General features: G+C 53.0%; 1 protein-coding gene across 1 annotated transcript in view; it reads right to left on the bottom strand.

Moving 5' to 3' along the window:
* BSN (bassoon presynaptic cytomatrix protein) overlaps positions 1–19024 on the bottom strand; it is a 95407-nt gene that overhangs the window by 30384 nt on the left and 45999 nt on the right. Inside the window, exons 3-4 of the mRNA XM_029917873.1 lie at positions 18292–18427; positions 11058–11466 (exon numbers count right to left, since the gene is read on the bottom strand). Of these exons, the coding sequence (XP_029773733.1) occupies positions 11058–11466; positions 18292–18427 (545 nt within the window). The remainder of the gene's footprint in view (positions 1–11057; positions 11467–18291; positions 18428–19024) is intronic.

Here is a 19024-nt window from a genome sequence, read left to right as displayed (position 1 = left end):
ATGGCCCATGAGGTCCCACGATCTAACCCAGCCCATTCCTCTCTCTGACCTTCTTCCCTGCCATCCCCCCTTAGTGGTCTTACCCCAGACATGTTGGGCCTCCTGTTCTGCCAAGTAGTCCCCTAAGCTCACTTCTGTAACCAGGGCCTCTGCCCTCACAATTTTCTCAGCCCCCAGGCCGGCTAGCTATATAGGCCTCAGATCTCTCCATTAGGGCCCTCTCTGGCCACACAATCTAACATACTCTCCCAGGTATTCTGTATCTAATCACCCACTTCATTTTCTTCATTATGCTTATTCTTTTCCAAAGTCTCCTCCAATTTGTTTCCCTGGGCGTCTCTTGCCTCCCCACCTAGCTCTTGAGCTCTGGCTGAAGTGTTCTCAGGACCACACATAGTGTGTGGTACAGAGCAGGGCTCACTCCAGACAGGCTGCTTGTGGGATTAATCCCAACAATCTATCAACGGGGTGGGGGTGGGGGGTACAGTTCCCACAAGGCCAACACCTTGAGATTGGAGATTCAGTGCCCCAATGAAGAGGCTCCTCCTTTTCAACCAGAGCTGAGGCTGCAGGCCAAGGCTGCTCCGTCTATGCTTGTCACCAGAGCCTTTGAAACAAGTACAGTGGTGGCCTGGTCACAAGGGAAAGGTCCAATCTGGTTCCTGAGGCAAAAAGCCCCTTCTGTTCACCCTCAGGAGTGCCTCCAGTCCTGCTCTCTGCCTTGAGGTCACAGGGCTGTGCAGCTGCCGCTTTAGCTGACTTGCTAGCTGGGAAGTCTATTGCCCACCAGGCCCAGAGCAGCATTGGAGGAGCGGGGGAACACTGCACTTTGGTGAGCGCCCCCTTGTGCCCAGCACCGCACAGGGCATGTTCACAGTTCACATGTTCATTTCGTTTTCATAGTGGAGAAAACCAAGGTGGGATATAATTTAACCACATACTCTTGTGGTTACCCAGCCAGGAAGTGGTGTTGCGGATAAGACCAGCCGTGGCAGTCCGGCCCAGCTTCTGAGCTGCGGCCTGGAGCCTGGTGCCGTCTGCATTCCATCCTCTTCCAAGGGTTTACAAGTTCCCTCTGCAAAACACTGGCAGAGACCTCAAAGGCCAAGCCCAGTTCCAGAAACCCTAAGAACAGCGATGCCACAGCACTGGGGTATGAAGCCATTCCCCCAGATGGGAACTGTCAACTCACCTAGATGGTTTTGGATTTTTTTTTATGTTTTATTTATTTTTGAGAGACAGAGCGTGAGTGGGGGAGGGGCAGAGAGAGAAAGTGGGAGAGGGAGACACAGAATCCAAAGCAGGCTCTAGGCTCTGAGCTGTAGGTCCAGAGGCTGGTGCGGGGCTCAAACTCACAAACTGCAAGATCATGACCTGAGCCAAAGTCAGACGCTTAACTGACTGAGTCACCCAGGCGCCCCATCTGACCTAGATGTTTTTGCAGACCCAAAGCAGCTCTGTCCACTTTTGGAGAGAGAGAGCCTCAGAGGAAACAATTTGGGTCCCTGGGACTCAGTCCAAAGACCCCTTTAAAAAATCACTGTTGGGTGGGGAGCACTCACTTCCCATCAAAGTGGGAGCTCCCAGGGGCAAGCTGTTTCTGCTTACCCTCAGATGGATTCCTGGAGGGGACTGGCCTTCTGAGGGGAGGCCCAGGGCAGCTGCCACATACCCAGTTCCTGTGGTCGGTGCCCAGTGCACACCCCAGGCTCCATTTCCACTGTGCACCTGCAGGCTATAGCATGCCCTGAGGTGGGACTTCTGAGAAGAGGAATCTGAAACATAAACCTCCTTATCCTGGGACTTGGGAGTGACCCTTCTTCGGGTTCTGGACAGGGTTGAATAAGGGCATGTGCTAAAACTCCTGCACTCACCACCAGAACCTTCCCTTACCCAGCCTCCATCACCCAGGCTGTCACAGGCACTCACCTAAAATAGAACCTCTCCAAGAAACAGCTAAAACACCCCTCAGTGACTCATCGCCCAGATGGGCACAGCTATTTCTATCCAGCCTCTTCTAGATGGCGAGGAGCCTTGACCACGCCCTCTTTCAGCCCCACCCAGGCTGAGGCCCAGGCAGAAAGGCCTCTCAGGGAGGACACAGGGAAGGAAGCTCTCTGAACCCAGCAAGACTTCCCTCTGTCTCCCACAGAGATTGTCAGGAGCTTGATCAGAGGGGTTCCACCTTAGCCTCTACCTCCTCCTTCAAGGTCCTCACCCCTGTGTTAGGGGGATGGATGCTCTGGGAGCCCTCAGGGCTTTCTCACAGCCTCAGAGGTACCGTTAGGCAGCCTCTACCTTGGGAGTAGAAGCACATTTCCTGGGCAGCATCTTTTGGGACTAGATATGGCAAGCAAGGCTGGGTCTCAGCCTTTGGGGCAGGTCTCAGTGCCAGCAGCGTCCCTATGGGAGAGATGTAGAAGACCCTCTCCCGCAGTGCACCCACTCCCCTCTGTACCCCAGTGCCCAGTGCCCAGGGGCAGAGGGAGTGGCCACTGTAGATAGGTCACAGCTGGCTGCTCATTCAACATGTGGTTCACAGAGCCCACAGCCTGGTCCCCAGGCCTCTGGATCGTGGGTAGGTGGTACCACCTTAGCTGCCCTTCCATACATTGAACAGTTCAAGTAAGGGAGCAGCTGAGAAAGGCTCTTCTTGGAATGAAAGTCCCCTCAGAGCCAGAACACACCAGGCCCTGCTTTTCTGAATCCCCAGCAGGCTCCTGGCAGGTCAGGAAGCGGCTCCCTGGGGGAAGCCACTTCCCTGTAGCTTCTGTCTCCCCCACTTTCAAAGCAGCTCTTGGCCTGCACACCACACTGAGCCTGCCCCTTCCTACTGCTGCTGGGGCCCCACCAGGCTGGGATGCACAGGTGGCCTGCCTCTGAGATGACAGGATGGGCTTCCTTGCTGGCAAGAAGGGTAGGCCTGACAAAAGCTAGTGTCTGGCAGAGCCATCCACCTCAGTGCAGCCCTGGGAAGTCTCCTTAGCTCACCTCTGGTTCTTGGGACATGAGTTCTGTGGCGGATGGCCTGCTCCTCTCGTGGCCATGTGCCAGGTCAGGCTCATGGGGGTACTGGACAGCATGACTCTAAGACAGGTTTCCCGTCATACTGGTAGAAGGCCATTCCCTGTGATTCTGGTGGGTAGCTGGATTGGAGGGTGCGGAGGAGCCACAGACACTGAATACAGATGAGGGAGGTTCTCCCTGCGCTGGTCCCAGGGCTGAGGAGTCTGCCACAGGCCTGGCCATGTATGCCCAGTCTAAGTAGGCAAGTGAGCTGGGGTGCATGGCCATCTCTCCCCCTGTTCAGTAGACAGCATCCATCCCCATATCACAGGGGTGAGGACCTTAAAGGAAGAGGTAGAGGCTAAGTTGGAACCCCTCTGATCAAGCTCCTGACAATCTCTGGGGGAGACAGAGGGAAGTCTTGCTGGGTTTAGAGAGCTTCCTTCCCTGTGTCCTCCCTGAGAGGCCTTTCTGCCTGGGCCTCAGCTTGGGTGGGGCTGAAAGAGGGCGTGGTCAAGGCCCCTCGCCCCATCCAGTACCTGGCTACCCACAGACTTAGGGGCAGGCAGGTACCAGAGGCTCCCAAAAGGCAGGGCACTTTAACCCAGACAGGCATGGCCCATGGGCCCTGGGAAACTGCCCAGCATGTGAGGCTACAGTTTGGGGAGTGGAGGCTGGATCTAATTGTTGCTTAGCCCACTGGCCTGGAGCTCCAGGAAAAGGAGAGAATCCATCCCCTTGAGGATCTCTAGAAACATCTGCCTTTCCACCTTTCACATCCAACTCTTCCCAGTTTCCCCTTGATGGCCTGCCCTCCCTCCTAGGCCCTCCACTGTGCCTTATAAAACATCTTGTCCTGACCAAGCCAACTTTCCTACACTCCCCCCAACACACACACACGTTCTTTGTGGTCCCCCATTGACCCTTCCAGGAGAAGCTGCACTCCCTGGACTTCAGAATCTAGCAACAGCTCACCCTCTCTTTGAAATCCCTGGGACAGCTGGGGCTCAGCTCTTGGCTTCCTCACCCTTCTCCCCTCCTTGCTGCTGTTGCCTTCTAGGCCCCATCATCATGGCCAGGAGTCCTCAAAAGCCCTTGGCCCTTATCTCCCAGGCTTCCACTGAACTGACTACCAGAGTCACTGCAGATGGCAGCCACTGGCTGACTCAGATCATACTGCTATCCCCTGTCCTCACTCTCAAACTCAACATCACCTCACACCATCTCCTCCAAAATCACCCTGTACCTGTCCACCTCCAGCCAGGTCACTCCATGGGCCTCCCAACGTAGCAGTCCTTGGGCCTCTTGGGGACCCCACCCACCAAGCCTCTGCTTTGTGTTCTTCCACAGCCCCTCTGCCTTCACATGTCTTCCTGACCAGAACCTATGAATCTATGGTCTGTCACGCATTGCTCCACTAAGTATCTGTGCTCTCTTGACCTATGCCTGCTTCAGAACTGGATCTAACCAGACACCTTTATCCTCTGGGCCTACACCCAAACAGATAAATGGGCACCAGGCAATGGGCTCCACTGTAAATTAACTTATGTCCTAACTTCTCCTGGGCGCCCACACTTGCCTGGTTAACTAATTTACTCCATCTCTCCAAGAAGCTTTTGTCCACAACAGCTCATTCAATTTCTCCTGTCCCTCTTCCTCCCTGTCCCCCTCTCCTACCACACAACAGACTGCCTCTTCCTCTCTGAGGATCTAGACCTGCCTCTTTGGGGGCTCCACTCTTTCAACCACACCCCATCCCCACATCCCTACACATCCCTTGACTCTCGAACTCCAGTGCCATTGTCTCCTGCTTTTCGGAACCCTCTCTGGTCCGCACACCTTTCCTGCGCTCACCACTGCCTCTCTCCTCTCCTTCTCAGTCAGGCTTCTCAAGACTTGGCCACGTAGATGACCCTCAAAAAACGCTGTGCTGAGTAAAAGAAGCCTGACTCAAAAGAGCAAAAAAGAGCACATTCTGTGCAAATCCATTTATATGGAGCTCTAGAATAGGCAAAACTTGTCTATGGTGGATAAAAATCAGAATCGTTGTCTCTGGAGGAGCGGTGGGGATGGACAGGAATGGGGCCCGAAGGGACTTTCTAGGGTGATGAGGATGTCTACCGTGATAGAGGGGTTTGGCTGACATGGCTGCATGCTTTTGTCAAAGCTCACTGAACGGTACACTTGAGCTCTAAATATTACATTACATGTCCATGTTACCTAACCCCATCCACCCCATACTAAACTCAAGTTAATGATATGCTTAGTGAAGTATTCAGTGGGAAGTATACTGATGTCAATATGCCCATGAACCTTAAAGTTCTCTGGCCCCAACTTGTCTGCTGCATGCCAGGGTCATGGATTTGTCAGCCTACTGAACCCCACTTGGATGCTCACAGGCACCTCCAACTTGACATGGCCCAAATGGAAAAATGCTCCATCTCTTGTCTCCTAACCCCCATGTCCAACACATTTCCAAAATCTGTCTGTCTAGCCTCTGAAATCCACCAGGAGTCTTTCAAGGCTCTTCCCTCCCATCACCCCAGTCCCAGCCCCTCCCAGGACCCAGCCCCACCCATGGGCTCTTCTCCACCCAGCAGCCAGAGGAGTGGGGTGTTGTTGTTGAGCGTCTTGTGATAAACATAACATAAAATTGGCCATTTAACCATTTTAAGTGTCCAATTCAATGGCATTAATTATATTCATAATGTACAACCATCACCATTATCTATTTCTAAAGAGGTACTTTTAAATGTACATTGGAGCTTCCCACTGCCATTTTCCAAAATCTTTGGAAGCCTATCTAGAGACCCCAGCAGGATCTGCATGCCCCCTGGGCCTGCTCAGGGCACTCCAGCCACCCCAGCCCTGGCTTGTTCCCATGCACTTGCCCTCAGGCCTCCCCGGGCCCCACCAATCCAATGTCCCCTCCTCATAGAAGCCCCCAAGAATCTCAGTGCAGCAGCACATCAAGCCCCCCAGCCTCCCTCCTGGTCCTCCGCAGACCTGACCCCCAGGTGTGACTGTGTGTGTGACTGGAGTGGTTACTGGCAGAAGCCCCTGCGGGCTCCGCAGGGCTAAGCAACATACTTCAGTTCTGCCTGATTCTCCAGTGTCAAGCATAGTTCCTGGCTTAATATAAGGCCTCAAAAGTATTTGAGGGGAAGGAAAGGATGGGAAGAAGGGAAAGGGCCACCATCTGACAGTGGATACAGGCACACCTGCCCACGGTGACCAGCAACTGGTTACTTCACTGAGCTTTCCTGTCTCTTCCTGCCTCTGGCTTTCTCTGTCACCTCACTTTCCTGCCTCTCCCCTGTTCCTTCTCCCTGTTCCCACTTTATTTACTTCTCATTTTTTCTCAAAATTTTTACTCAATTCTCTTCTCATTCTGTTTCTTTTGCCCACACATATAAAAATAGGTGTTTTGGGAATAAAATCTCAGGTTTTTGCTCTGAATTAACTTCACATTCATTCTTAGATAACTGTACAGCCCCATCCAGAGCTAAAAGTTGGAGTTCCATGCCTGATCGCTCCAACCGTGAAACAGCTCCCACTCCCACACAGCTGTCTCTCCTGCTTGTGCCCAGGGGCTCTGGCCTCTGCCCCGCAGTGGTCCAAGCAAGGAAGCCAAGAGTCCTGCCTGCTGGGAGCATGGCCTGGCAGCAGGGCTGGCTGTCCAGGACTGACTGAAGCTTGGCAGGTATTTCCCTATTGACTTGAAGACTGTTTGGCTTCAGGAAAGCAAGCTGCTCAAGGACAGGATGTACTGTGGGAGAAAGGTTTCCCAAAGGGCCTGCCCCCTGGAGAGCCACTTCCATTTGGCTTAGAGGTGAAGGGAAGGCAGGCACATGTGCAAACACCACCTCCTCCTAGGCCCAGGAAGGAGGGAGACGCCTTTGCCTTTCCTCAGCCCACTGCTGATCTATGTCCTCCTAACATCTGCTCCACTTTCCCTACTGGCCCAGGAGGCAGTGTGGCCACGGAGGAGCAGAGGGAAGGGGGCAAGGCTGGTGGCTGCAGTGGAGGGATCCGTGCGGCACTCACAGCACCTCCCCCGGGCCATCTGGTACTCCGGCCCTTGCCGGAAAGGAGTGGGATGCAGGCAGTAGAGGAAAGGCTTATGGCCATTGCTTCATCTCCCTCCCTTCTCCACACCGCCCACCATGGGTAAGTGCCTAAGCCCTTACTTAGCCCCTGGGTAAGTGCCGATGGAGTGGGGATAGAGGGAGGCCAGTGCACAGTGGATTAAACACCCTTGGCTTGGTGTTGGCCAAGTCTAGACCTTGGAACAGGCAAAGAAAGACCATGATCATTTCAGAGGGGCTTTTGAGCAATTCTGACTAGGGCAAGGGAGGTGGGAGGCAGATCAGCTCAGATGAGCTGCCTGAACCTGGAAGGCTAGAGATGGGGTAGCAGCCCTATGGCTCTCCACTGGGGCAGAGGGTGGGCCTCCCCACGGCAGGCTGCAGCCTCTCTGTAGCTAGTGCTCTGGGCCGCTTCTGCTGATCAGATCTGGAAGCACAGGCATGCAGCCAGCCCTGTGTCTGCTCCAGCACATGCTCTTGTGACGCTCTTCCTAGGGTGAGGACACGTGCACATCTGGAGAAATTTCAGGCCAGGATGTGCTGCTGGGCTGCTCGGAATGGGGCAAGGAGGCCCCTGAGAGGCCTGACAGTTATAGGCTGCCCCTGGCCACCACTCATATTCTCCAGCAACTTGTTCCCACCCCCACTGCCCACCCAAACCTCACCTCCCAGATTCCACTCAGCAGGCTCCTCACCATGCCTTGTCTCCTACCCCCTGCTATCAGAATGGAGCCTGATTTGTGCAACAAGGGCCTCCCTCCTGGAGGAGAAAGGGGTGGCAGGCCTGAATCCTTTTCTGGAAGGAACCACAGCCTTGAGAGCTAACCAACCAGGCCCTGGACAGAACAGCAAGTGCCCACCTGGCAGCCTGGGAACTGACAGGAGAAGGCTGGGTCCACAAGCCACAACAGTAGCGGTTCTAGACCTCAGCCATCGCTCTGGCCACATGAGGTTGCCTGTTCTACCCGTTTGTGATTCTCTTCTCCAGACCTGGTCTGCTGTTTCTGCAAGACCCAGCTAAGGTAACAAGACTCTAACCGATACCATGAGAGGGAAAGACAAATTCATGGAGTTCCTGTGGCCAACGACCCAGTGGCATCTTTTCCCTCCTTTCCGCTCACCTGCCCTTACTGAGCTGTTCAGCACAACTGTCACACTCTTAATTTGTGCTGCAATTTGAGGTACAAGTCAGTGATTCTCTACCTCTGCCACTCCTGAAAATGGCCCATTTTCCATAGTCCAATTTCTCTCCAAGGGGAGCTTCATCAGCAGTCTCAGAAAGGCCATGGAACCCTCCATGTCACTTGCGTGGTCCTTGTCACTCTCTAGAACTGCTCTATCCCTCCTTCTGCCAGCAGGAAGCTGAGGAGCGTGTTGATATCCCCTGACGAGGCTGTGGTGAGCTTCAAGGCAGAATGTGGGACCCAGCCCTCCTCAGCCCAGGCCTGCAGCATCACTACACTAGCACTTTCAGACACCCCCCCACCCCCGACGAGGTCTCCAGTATGCCCCCCAGTGGCCAGTGGCCCAGTGGCCAGTGGCATCTGTGCTGGGAACAGCACCACTTCTTGCGCCCTAGCTGGACCTGGGTGTCCTGGAAAACCTCGCTCTGCCTGATCCCCGTGCCACCTAGACACACCCTACTTCAGAACCAGCCCCCAGTGCAGCCCAGGACCTCAGGCCAGGCAGGAACCCAGCCCACTGATACCAGGGTAACCCCAGAAATGGCCTCCTTGGCTGGCAGAGCATTAGGTTAGAGGTGCCAGAACAGGTATGATCTGACCAGAGTGGATTAGCAGGTGCGTGAGCAAAACCTGCAAACTAATTTTCTCATTCTGTGGAGATATGACCAGGGAGGTGAATCTGCTTTTAGCACAGTGACAAAGGACAACTGCTCTGACTCAAGAATTATGCTCTGCCAGCCTCGCAGGAAAATGTGCTGGGGGCTCTTTCTCCGTGACTGAAACACCACCAAAAGCCAGCTCTAGGGAAGAAAAGGTTCTGCTTGGAGACCCCTTCAGAAAAGGGCATCCACCAGGTTCTGAGAACCTGGAAAATGGACTAGGTCAGCATTTCCCAAACCGATGCCATGGAACAGCAGCCCCAAATACCCTGCAAAAGCGAGTCTGGGAAGGGCTGCTGGCTACAGCTCTGTCTTGGAGCTCCATGGTGCTGTTCAGGAGGCTGAAGGCCTGAGGAGCCTCCCAGCAAAGAACCAGTGCATTTGTCTGGCTCAGATTTTCTTGAAGCACCTGGCTGAGAGAACTGCTCGTCACCAAACACTGTGAATCTGCAGTCTGAGGCCCCTTCCTTCCTGGCCCCAAGCCTCGGCTTCCTCCCGGCACGATGAGGCAGATGGACCAAGTGTGGCCAAGGTCCTCCCACTCTGCTGTTTTTCCCAGCACATCGAAGGCTGGCTCCCTTCCCATGTCACCCAAGGTCCTGGGCTTGGGGGAGCCCATTGTGTGGCAAGGGTGGGGACGCCCACCAGGAAATCGGTGTCCCGTGTGTGGCTCTCCCTTGACCTCTGCCCTCAGATCCTGTAGCTCGAATGAGCAACTCAGGGAGGCTGGAACCCACAGGGGCAACACCACACAGGGGGCCACCGCACCCTCTCACCCCTGCCTGCCAAACCTAACTCCGGGGCTTCTGGCTTCTCGCTGGCACAAACACACAGGTGAGCTTCTCTGTTCTGGATCACACTGTTCTAAGTACTGAAGAGCCAACACTTACCTAACTGATCAGCTCAGGGATGGGCCTGTTTCTAATCACAGATGCAATAATCACGAGTGTGTACGCCTCCTCAAGGAAGCCCCCACACTCCAGGAGCGACTCCAAACGTACTGAGTCATCTCCCCACAACGGCAGCTCCTTCCTCGGAATCTCACACTTACCTCTCGCAAACCACACATCCCACACCCACAGCACCTCATGTCACAAATAGACCCCGACCTGCGAACAATTATTCTCACTCATCTCTCCCACCCACAAGGTCCAAACGGCTCCTGCTGCTGATAATCCCAGAGGTGGCCATGCCTATGCCTGTAGCCTGGCCATGCTTCATCCTGCCCAAGGGCGGAGCCCCGGAGGAGGAACTAGAGACTTCCATGGGTTACCCCAGAGGAGAAGAAGGAAGCCAGCAGAGCTGCTTAGTTCATTTCAGAGGCATGGCCCCAGCTCTGCTAGTACACTGGGGCAGTCAGCCTCCAGGCCCCCCAAAAAGAGCTTCCAGAGTCAGCTGAGCATCCCACAGCAACTCAAAGCATCCTAAACAAAGCCAGGATGGACCCAGGGTCCTCTGGGGCAAAAAGGAGGCCAATCTCATAGAAATGGCCCTATAGTGATGGCTCAGTCAGTGTAGGACACCATTACCCCTTGTGAAGGCTTGACTCCTAGCCTGGGTGTCTACCCTAAGGTTGTTTCTCTGGGGATGGCTAGCTTTTCTGCCACCTCAGGCCCAGCTAACTGGAATAGAAGCCCAGAAGAGAAGCTTCTCAGAGCCCAACCAGAAGGCTGTTTCCTGCCTCCCCTTGCTCGCTTCCCTCACCAGCACCCCCCTCCAGTGGCCACTGTCAGGGAGAGAGGCTGGCCTAGGGCCAGGGAAATCTGTCTCACCTCCAGCCTGCAGCTATTTGTAGTCCTCTCCAAACGAGTATCCCTTGAGAAAAGTTGCCCAGAAGCCTGTCTCTAGCCCTCTCTAAGGCCAATTTTCTGGGTCAAACTCACACCAGCTACAAAAGCATCTTCTACTCTGGGACTCTACCCAAGCTTTCAGGAGGTGCAGGGATCCCTCAGGAGATCTGCGGCCAGGCCTGTTCTATGCTCCTGAATCTTGAGCCAGGAAGACACAAATGCTGGTGGCTCAGGGAAACGATCAGGAAAAGAGAGTTGGTTAAGTAGGGGAAGGGAATCGAGGGAGGCATGGGAAGGTAGGCGGGGGAAACAGGCGCAGAAATTGGTTACCTGGGTGAGGTGAGGGTTGGGGTTGAACCCACACTGGTTGCAGACCTTGTTGTGACACTGGGTGCAGGTGTTGAAGTTTGGCTGGCTGGGGGTCGACGTGAGGTCCGAGGTCTTACATATGGGACACAGCGTGCTGCTGGGAAGGGGAGCGATCTGGGGAACGGAGTAGGGTGATGTGGGGGTGCTGCCTCTGTCCGGTGACACAGAGGGGGACCGCCCTGATCTCTGCGTCCTGCTGTCTACCTGCAGCGTCCTGCGTGGGCCATCAGCCTCCTGGCCTGCTGGGCCCTGTGCCCTCATCTCCCGGGGGCTCTCACGGCCGGGAGCAGTAGCAGAAGCCTGCTTCGGGGTTGGGGAAGCTGCTCTCTGGCTACCCGGGGGCTCCTTGGGGTCCAGTCTCCGGGAAACGCTGAAATGACATTGAAAATCACTGTGTTAGAGACACTTCTCAGAGAAGCAGCCTGCAGGGGGCTCTATCAAGTTCGGTGACCCCGTTGAGCCCCATTTCGCCCTCCCCTTCCTGCCCAGTGGCATCATCACAGCTACCATTTGCTGAGCGCTGATTATGCCCCGTGCTGAGCCCTGACAAGCATTTCCCATTTGAACCCTCAGCACCAGGTCATGTGGTAGAATCATGAGTTCCCCTCCTACATCCTGATGAAGTACACATTCTGATTCAGCAAGTCTAGGGTGAGGTTTGCATCTTTAAGAACCTCTAAGGTGATACCTACATACTGTGGTCTGCAGACCACACTTTAATTACCAAGGCTCTAAACCTATCATTAGAAACACCTGGAGGTATTTTTAAATTTCTGATTCTCAGATTATACCCCAGACAAATTACATCAGGATCTGTGGGGGCAGGGGCGCCTGGGTGGCTCAGTTAGTTGAGCATCCAATTTTATCTCAGGTCATGATCTCGTGGTTTGTGAGTTCGAGCCCTGCATCGGGCTCTGTGTTGATGGCTCAGAGCCTGGAGCCTTCTTCGGATTCTGTATTTCCCTCTCGTTCTGCCCCTCCCCTGCTCACACTTTGTCTTTCTCTGTCCTCAAAAATAAAAGATAAGGGCGCCTGGGTGGCTCAGTCGGTTAAGCCTCCGGCTTCGGCTCAGGTCAGATCTCACGTTCGTGGGTTCGAGCCCCGCGTCAGGCTCTGTGCTGACAGCCAGCTCAGAGCCTGGAGCCTGCTTCCGATTCTGTATCTCCCTCTCTCTCTGACCCTCCCCCTTTCATGCTCTGTCTCTCTCTGTATCAAAAATAAATAAAAACATTAAAATTAAAAAAAAATAAATAAAAGATAAAATAAAGAATCTGTGGGGGCAGGACGCTGGTATTAGTATTTTTCCCTCCCCAGGTGATCCCAACACAGCACAAGTTCAGAGCTACTGCCCTGGCAGGTCTGTTCTGGTTTGCCCCCTTCAAAGGCTGACCCTAGACAGCTGGAGATGGGTTGGGGAGGCATCCCAATACCTAGTTAATGCCATCTCGAGCAGTGACAAAGGAACCTACTTTCAGGCAGTCCACCAGCAGGCCTGATGCTAGACCCAGTCCATTGAGATGGGTGAAGTGTTATTTTTCGCTAGTACAAGACTGGGTGGGGTTGCAGTCCTAGGATCCAGCCCTTGAGGAGGCGCTGAGGGGAAGTCCAGTGGGAATGAGGGGGATGACTCCCATCTCCATCCTGACCTGGTGCAGCTGCGGGGAGCCCGCAGAGTTGAGTAGTTCAGTAAGGTAGAAAGTCAAACCATTAGGCTAAACTCAGTTTCCTTATTTTCCTTTTCCCCATTTTCCTTTTCCAATTTGAAAGCAGAGCACAAAAAGCCAAAGGCAATGGTTTATATTGCTTCCCTGAAATTCTATCCTTGTTTCAGTCTGGATTTATCTGGGTGGATGCTGGCACCCAGAAGACAGGACAGACTGGCTGAGACCCACTGCGGAGGCCGGACCACGGCTGCCCTCGAGGAGGCTGCCCTGGTGCCATCTGCCCCAGTGACCTGTGTCCTCTTAGGGTCTGATTGACTGGCAGGAGGGGAGTGTAAGTTTGCTGTCCCCAGATGAAAGCCATCTGCTTGCAAAAAAGATTCAGGAGCCAAGTGGGAGAATGTCTTAGGACAAGCCGTTTCAGAGGGGGGACGAGGGGCACACCTGAGGCCTCCTCCAGGACCGTCTGTAGTTCTTCCTCCCTTCTGAGGAACAGTTGGGGAAGAGCCATACTCCTGGTCTAATAACGACTCTTCCAGAAAAAAGAAATGCTATTACATGTCTATCAAACACTTCTTTCATCAACCAACAACAGCACGCACCCACCCACCCATCCCATCTCATGGACCTGATTCTTCAGTAGGATCTCCAGAGCCTGAGAGTCTAGCCCCACCCCCCACCCCCAGGGCCATTTTGCCACCAGCTGTGAGACCCAGCACGTGGTGACTGGTGACCCGCAGCATCTCTGGGCCACACTTGGAACCTGGGCTCCAGGGCCTTCCAGTAGACTAATTTCTGGGCATGGTACAGAAAAATTCCCACCTGGTTAAATTCATAATTTCATTTTTTATTTGAATGATTTAGGGTTGGAATTTAAAAGTAGCCCCTGACTGTATGTTAATTATACTGGAATTAAAATTAAAAGAAAAAGAAATCAGCCCCTGAAAGCTGAGTGCTGCTGAGAGCCCTTTAGACCACGTGGAGGGAGGGGCTTCAATCCCTCTCCCAGGCTGTGTAAGGTCTGTGGTTTCTTCTGAGGAATGTAGCCATTTCTACTGTATGTGAGTTGTCTGATCTGTGACAGGCAATCTTCTGTGTACACAGTGGCATTTTATTTTATTTATTTTTTTTTTAATATCTTATTTTTATTTTGAGAGATGGAGACAGAGAGTGAGTGGGGGAGAGGCAGAGAGAGAGGGAGACACAGAATCTGAATGAAGCACACTCCATGCTCTGAGCTGTCAGCACAGAGCCTGACGCGGGGCTTAAACCCACGGACTGTGAGATCATGACCTGAGCCGAAGTCGGACGCTTAACCGACTGAGCCACCCATGGGCCCCTAGACAGTGGCATTTTAATTCAGTGTTGCATCACCATGTAGTCTTTCTGGGGAGAAAATCAGCTCAGCAGGAGTGACAATGGAATGGCAAACAATGCCTTGTGTGGCCCAGCAAAGTCCGTCCCGCAGGGGGTCCCTGCACTCGGGCCTGAGGTGTGTGCACACACCAACATGGGGGCTGTAGGACACACTTGGTGACCGAGCTACGTGTCCGCCATCCCTTCACTTTTCCGTCCTCTTGGATGATCCCTCATCCCTTCTCTGTGACCTTCAAGGCTCCAGCATGTCTCTCCCTCTCTTGACTGTCACTGACAACCTGCCTGCCATCTCACCAAGAAAGTGGGAGCCACTAGAGTGGAGTTTGCACATCCACAGCCTCTCAACATCTGTCCCCCAATATTTGCTGGTCTCCTGTTCCCAAAGCCCACTTCTCAACTTCCCAAACCACCCCTCTCCTCTGTCATTCATTTCCCCTCTCTATTGGATGATTTCAGTAACCATACAAACATGCTTCTCCCATCCGCAAATTAATTAATTAAATTGCTTTGACCCACTTTCCCCTTTAGCTACTGCCCCATTTCTCTGTTCCTCCCCGCCCTTCCTCTCAACCCAATCCAACTTGGCTTTTGCCCTTCCACAGAAACTGCTCTGGTCAAGTCACCAATGGCCTCCACATTATCAATTCAACAATCCCTTCTCAGTCCCTCTACTCACTTTGGCAGCATCACAGAATACTGCTGAGTGCTCCCTCCTTCCTGAGATAAGTTCTCCACTTGCCTTCTGGAACACCTCCTCCCAGGTTTCCTCCTCCTTCCTGGCCACACCTGTTTAAACTCTCTCCCAATCCCAGAATCCTGCTCCTTACACTGGAGGAACCTGGTCTTCTCTGAGTACAGCCAATCCTAGGCCTCAAGGTCTACCCAGACTCAAGGCTTGAAATCCCACTTCCCAGTGACAACTACCAAATGTGTGCCTCTGGTCCAGACCTCTTCACTGAACCCGTCACTGGTCTAACTGCCAACTCTGTATCTTGACTGAGATGTCATATGCATGCATAGGCGTCCCAAACCCAACGTGTCCAAGCTGAGCTCATATCCTCCCCTAAACGGCATCTCCCAGCCTCCCACTGGTGCCCTCTCTGACTCCTTCTTCTCCCATCCACGTCAATCATCCGTAAATCTTATTGGCTTCAGAGTCTGGCCGCTCCCACCGCCTCCCCTCTCCCCGCCGTCCCCTCTTTGTTCAGTTCTGCACAAGCCAGAGCCATTCACCCCTCTGTGGTCTTCTCTACTTGGCAGCCAGGACAATCCTCTACATACATAAACAGCCACTTCCCTCCTCTGTCTAAACCCTCTAACACTCCTTTTCCCCTCCCAGAAGAAAAGCCAAAGATTTTTAAATGGCCCCTGCAGCCTCACGAGATACAGCCCTTCCCCCTGGCCCCACTTCCTACTATTCTCTCCCTCCTTCCCTCTACTTTCCTTAGGCCACTCTCCTCTGGGCATTTGCATCTGCAGGCACTTGCACTCCCTCAAGTCTTTGCTCTGGTGGCACCCTTTCAGGGACACTCTCCCTGATCTATTTAAAATGAAGCTTCTTGGGGCGCCTGGGTGGCTCAGTCAGTTAAGCGTCCGGCTTCGGCTCAGGTCATGATCTCACAGTTTGTGGGTTGGAGCCCCGCGTCGGGCTCTGTGATGATAGCTAGCTCAGAGTCTGTTTTCCTCTCTCTCTGACCCTCCCCTGCTCACTCGCTCTCTCTCTCTCAAACATAAATAAAAAACATTAAAAAAATTATTTTAAATGAAGCTTCTGGGACACCTGGCTGGTTTAGTTGGAAGAGCATGTGACTCTTGCTCTCTGGGGTCATGAGTTTGAGTCCCATGTTGGGTGTACAGATTGCTAAAAAAATACGCAAATAAACTTAAAAAAATAAAATGTAGCTTCTGTCTCTCCTGCCTCTTTGTAATCCATAGCACCGAGTATCTCCCAACCCGTCATATATGTATTGCTTTTGTGTATCCTCTGTGATTCCCACATCAGACCGCCAGCTCTGTGGGCAGGGCCTCTGTGTGCTGTCTCCATAGCCGAATCCCGGAGCCCAGCACAGTGCCTGGCACACACTGGACACACAACCAGTGTTTCCGGAATAGATTGGACTAGGCACGTCATGACTCAGAAGAGCAAAACGTGGCCCAAAAGTTTGTTAGAGATGAGGAAACAAGCATGGCATGTGACTAGTGTGACACTCAGCCCTTCCTTGGATCTGAGCTCATGCTGGAGAGAGCTGCAAAACTGACAGTGGAGTCCTCTCTGGTTGCTGGCCATACCCCCACCCCCACCAGAATACTCTGCCCACCACAGTGGTGGCGATGCCAACTGAGCCTTACCGCGAGCCCCATCATGTGCCAGGCACATATCACACATTAACTCCTTTGTGCCTCATAGCAAATCCATAGGCTAGGATCCATTTTGCCCATTTTACAGACAAGGAAACTGTTACACATAGGAGTTATATAATTGCAAAGCCATCATGACTTGCATCAGGGCCCTGTTCTTAACTACTGTCTCACATTGTCACTCTGGGGAGCACAGTGAGGCTGTGGACAGGTAAGCAGCACTGCACTTTGAGCTCTTTGGATTATTTTTTCTCTTCTGAAGAGCTGGTTAAGTGGAAACTCCCTAGGAGAAGGGCTCTGATGTTTGGTTTTCCACTGCAGCCCAGTCCCCCCACCACACTTGGTACTGAGTGAGCCCTCAATAAACATATGCAAAGTAAACAGAGAGATGTGTAAGCGGTACAGCGAGCTCACAGGGTGGGACTGAGCTAGGGCCGGGACAGGACTCGGTTGGGACCACTGCACGTGGAGTTTGCCCAGCAACGGTGAGCTACTCACAGAGAAAACCAACATTCATTCATTCATTCATTCATTCAGATGCGTAGTCATGCACACCTGCTGACCCCTGGAATAGTTCCAGGCCCCGTGATAGGTATTGATGGTATGAACAAATTATGTCTCTGTCAATGGAAGGTGGGTCCACAGGTGTTCACTGTATTGTATTGTATCCTTTACATCTTATACATATTTTATAAGTACTCTTACATTCTTTAGAAATACCTATTCAATATTTAATTGAAATAGATTTTTTTTTAAAAAGTGAATCAGACAGGGATCCAGTCCTCTGGGAACCTACCGTCTAGAGGGGGGACAGATGTGCAAACAAATCACCACATGACATGCCTCCACACAGTCCAGGGAAGGGACAGACATCTGACGAGGCTTTTCCTTGAGATGAAAGGGCAAGGTAGGCAGAGGTGATAGCACATGAAGAGGCCCAGAGGCGTGACAGAGCCTGCTCAGGCTGGGTGGGGGGGCTGGTTTAAGCCAGCGCCGGCTGTCCCCAGCACCTAGAACAGCTCCAGGCAATCGTGTACTCTCAACTACCTGCACTAATGGGGCTTAGAGCTTAAAAGGGAAAGGCCAGGGGAATAATGGGGCCTCTAAGGTTTTCAAACAAGAGAGTGCTCTGGTTGTGTGTCAAGGAGACAGTAGAGGCAGGAAAACAGTGAGAAAAAGTCAATAGCCTGAGAGATAGTCCATGGGGTGCGAGGGAGGGAAGTTTCAGCAGGGGTATTCTGGCTTGAGGAGGAATGGTCCTTTTGACTGAGACTGGAGATCCAGGGACAGAAGCCAATCGGTGGGTAGAAAATGGGGAATGAAATGACAAAATCATGAGGTTGGGTCTGGTTTTGTTGACATGGGGAGGTAGGTGCAAGAGGTATCAGGAGATGGGTCAGAGTTTGGATTCAATTCAGAGAAGACTAGATATTTTTACTGGGAAGAGTTAAGGATTCCATTCACAGGCAAGCCTCAGAGATCACACGGGGAGCAGTGGTCTAGGGAAGATTCGTGGGGAGCACCAATGTTTACCAATGTTTATGGGAGCAGAAGAGATGCCAGAAACAGAGAGTTCAGAGAAAGAACAAAAAGACACAACCCTCTCCCAGGGTTCAAGAAGCTCCCAGAGGGAGGAGCACTCAACAACCTGCTGTGAGGACTCTCTGTGCCTGAAGGCTGCAACGCTGGGCAGGCCACGGAAGAAAAGTCCACACCAACGAGCACCACACCGTGACTGCCCAGGCCCTCTCCCACCCAGACCAACTTGAGAGGGGCTGGATCCCCATCCTGCTCAATACAAAGATCTACCCATCTCCTGCAGGAGATGCAGTAGCTCCGTCTGTGACACATCCTTGGATGCGAGTCCCATAGGGACCAGGATGGCTGGGATAGCCCTGGGCCTCCTCAGGCGGCCCTCCTTAATAAAGGTCTCCACTGGGTAGAGAAGGAAGAGAGGAAAGAAAGGGAGAGGGAAGTGTCCACAGGTAGGATGCAGCTCAGACCCACAGAAGACCTGGCTTCATGGATCTGGACCATCAGCAGTGAGGCCCCATGAGGCCAATGGTCCTCCTAAAAGCCCCAGCGACCACTCTTGCTTGGTGAGGGTTGGGATAAGGACAGGTGAGCAAGGAGGGAAGAAGGACACTGCCATAAAGCAGAAGAGACACAGGAGGACAAGTAGGTGAGAAGGAGGGAGAGAGCAGAGATATGAAGGAGTGGCTGGAAGCCAAGCAGGGAAGACTAAAAATGGCTTATCCAGGGATAGATATTTTTAAAGATAGCCAAGAAAGGTGGAGGAGGTAAAAATAGCTGGATTTCTACCCGCTTTCCTCCCTTTCAGCACTGAAGGCTATTGACGGATGAGAAACAAGTTTTGAAGCTGTTTTAGCAGGACTGGAAGGACCACCGCCACCACCCCACCCCACCACATGGGTGCTGTTGGGGGAAGGGCACAGAGCCAATTCAGTCAGCCTCCCCCTTGGCACTCCTACGTACTCCAGAAGCCTTCTGTCCCATACCGTGACCACCAGT

Source organism: Suricata suricatta, chromosome 12, assembly GCF_006229205.1.
Source record: "Suricata suricatta isolate VVHF042 chromosome 12, meerkat_22Aug2017_6uvM2_HiC, whole genome shotgun sequence".
NCBI lineage: Eukaryota > Metazoa > Chordata > Mammalia > Carnivora > Herpestidae > Suricata > Suricata suricatta.
The sequence above is the reverse complement of the archived record's forward strand: the minus strand, read 5'-3'. Positions and strand labels throughout refer to the sequence as shown.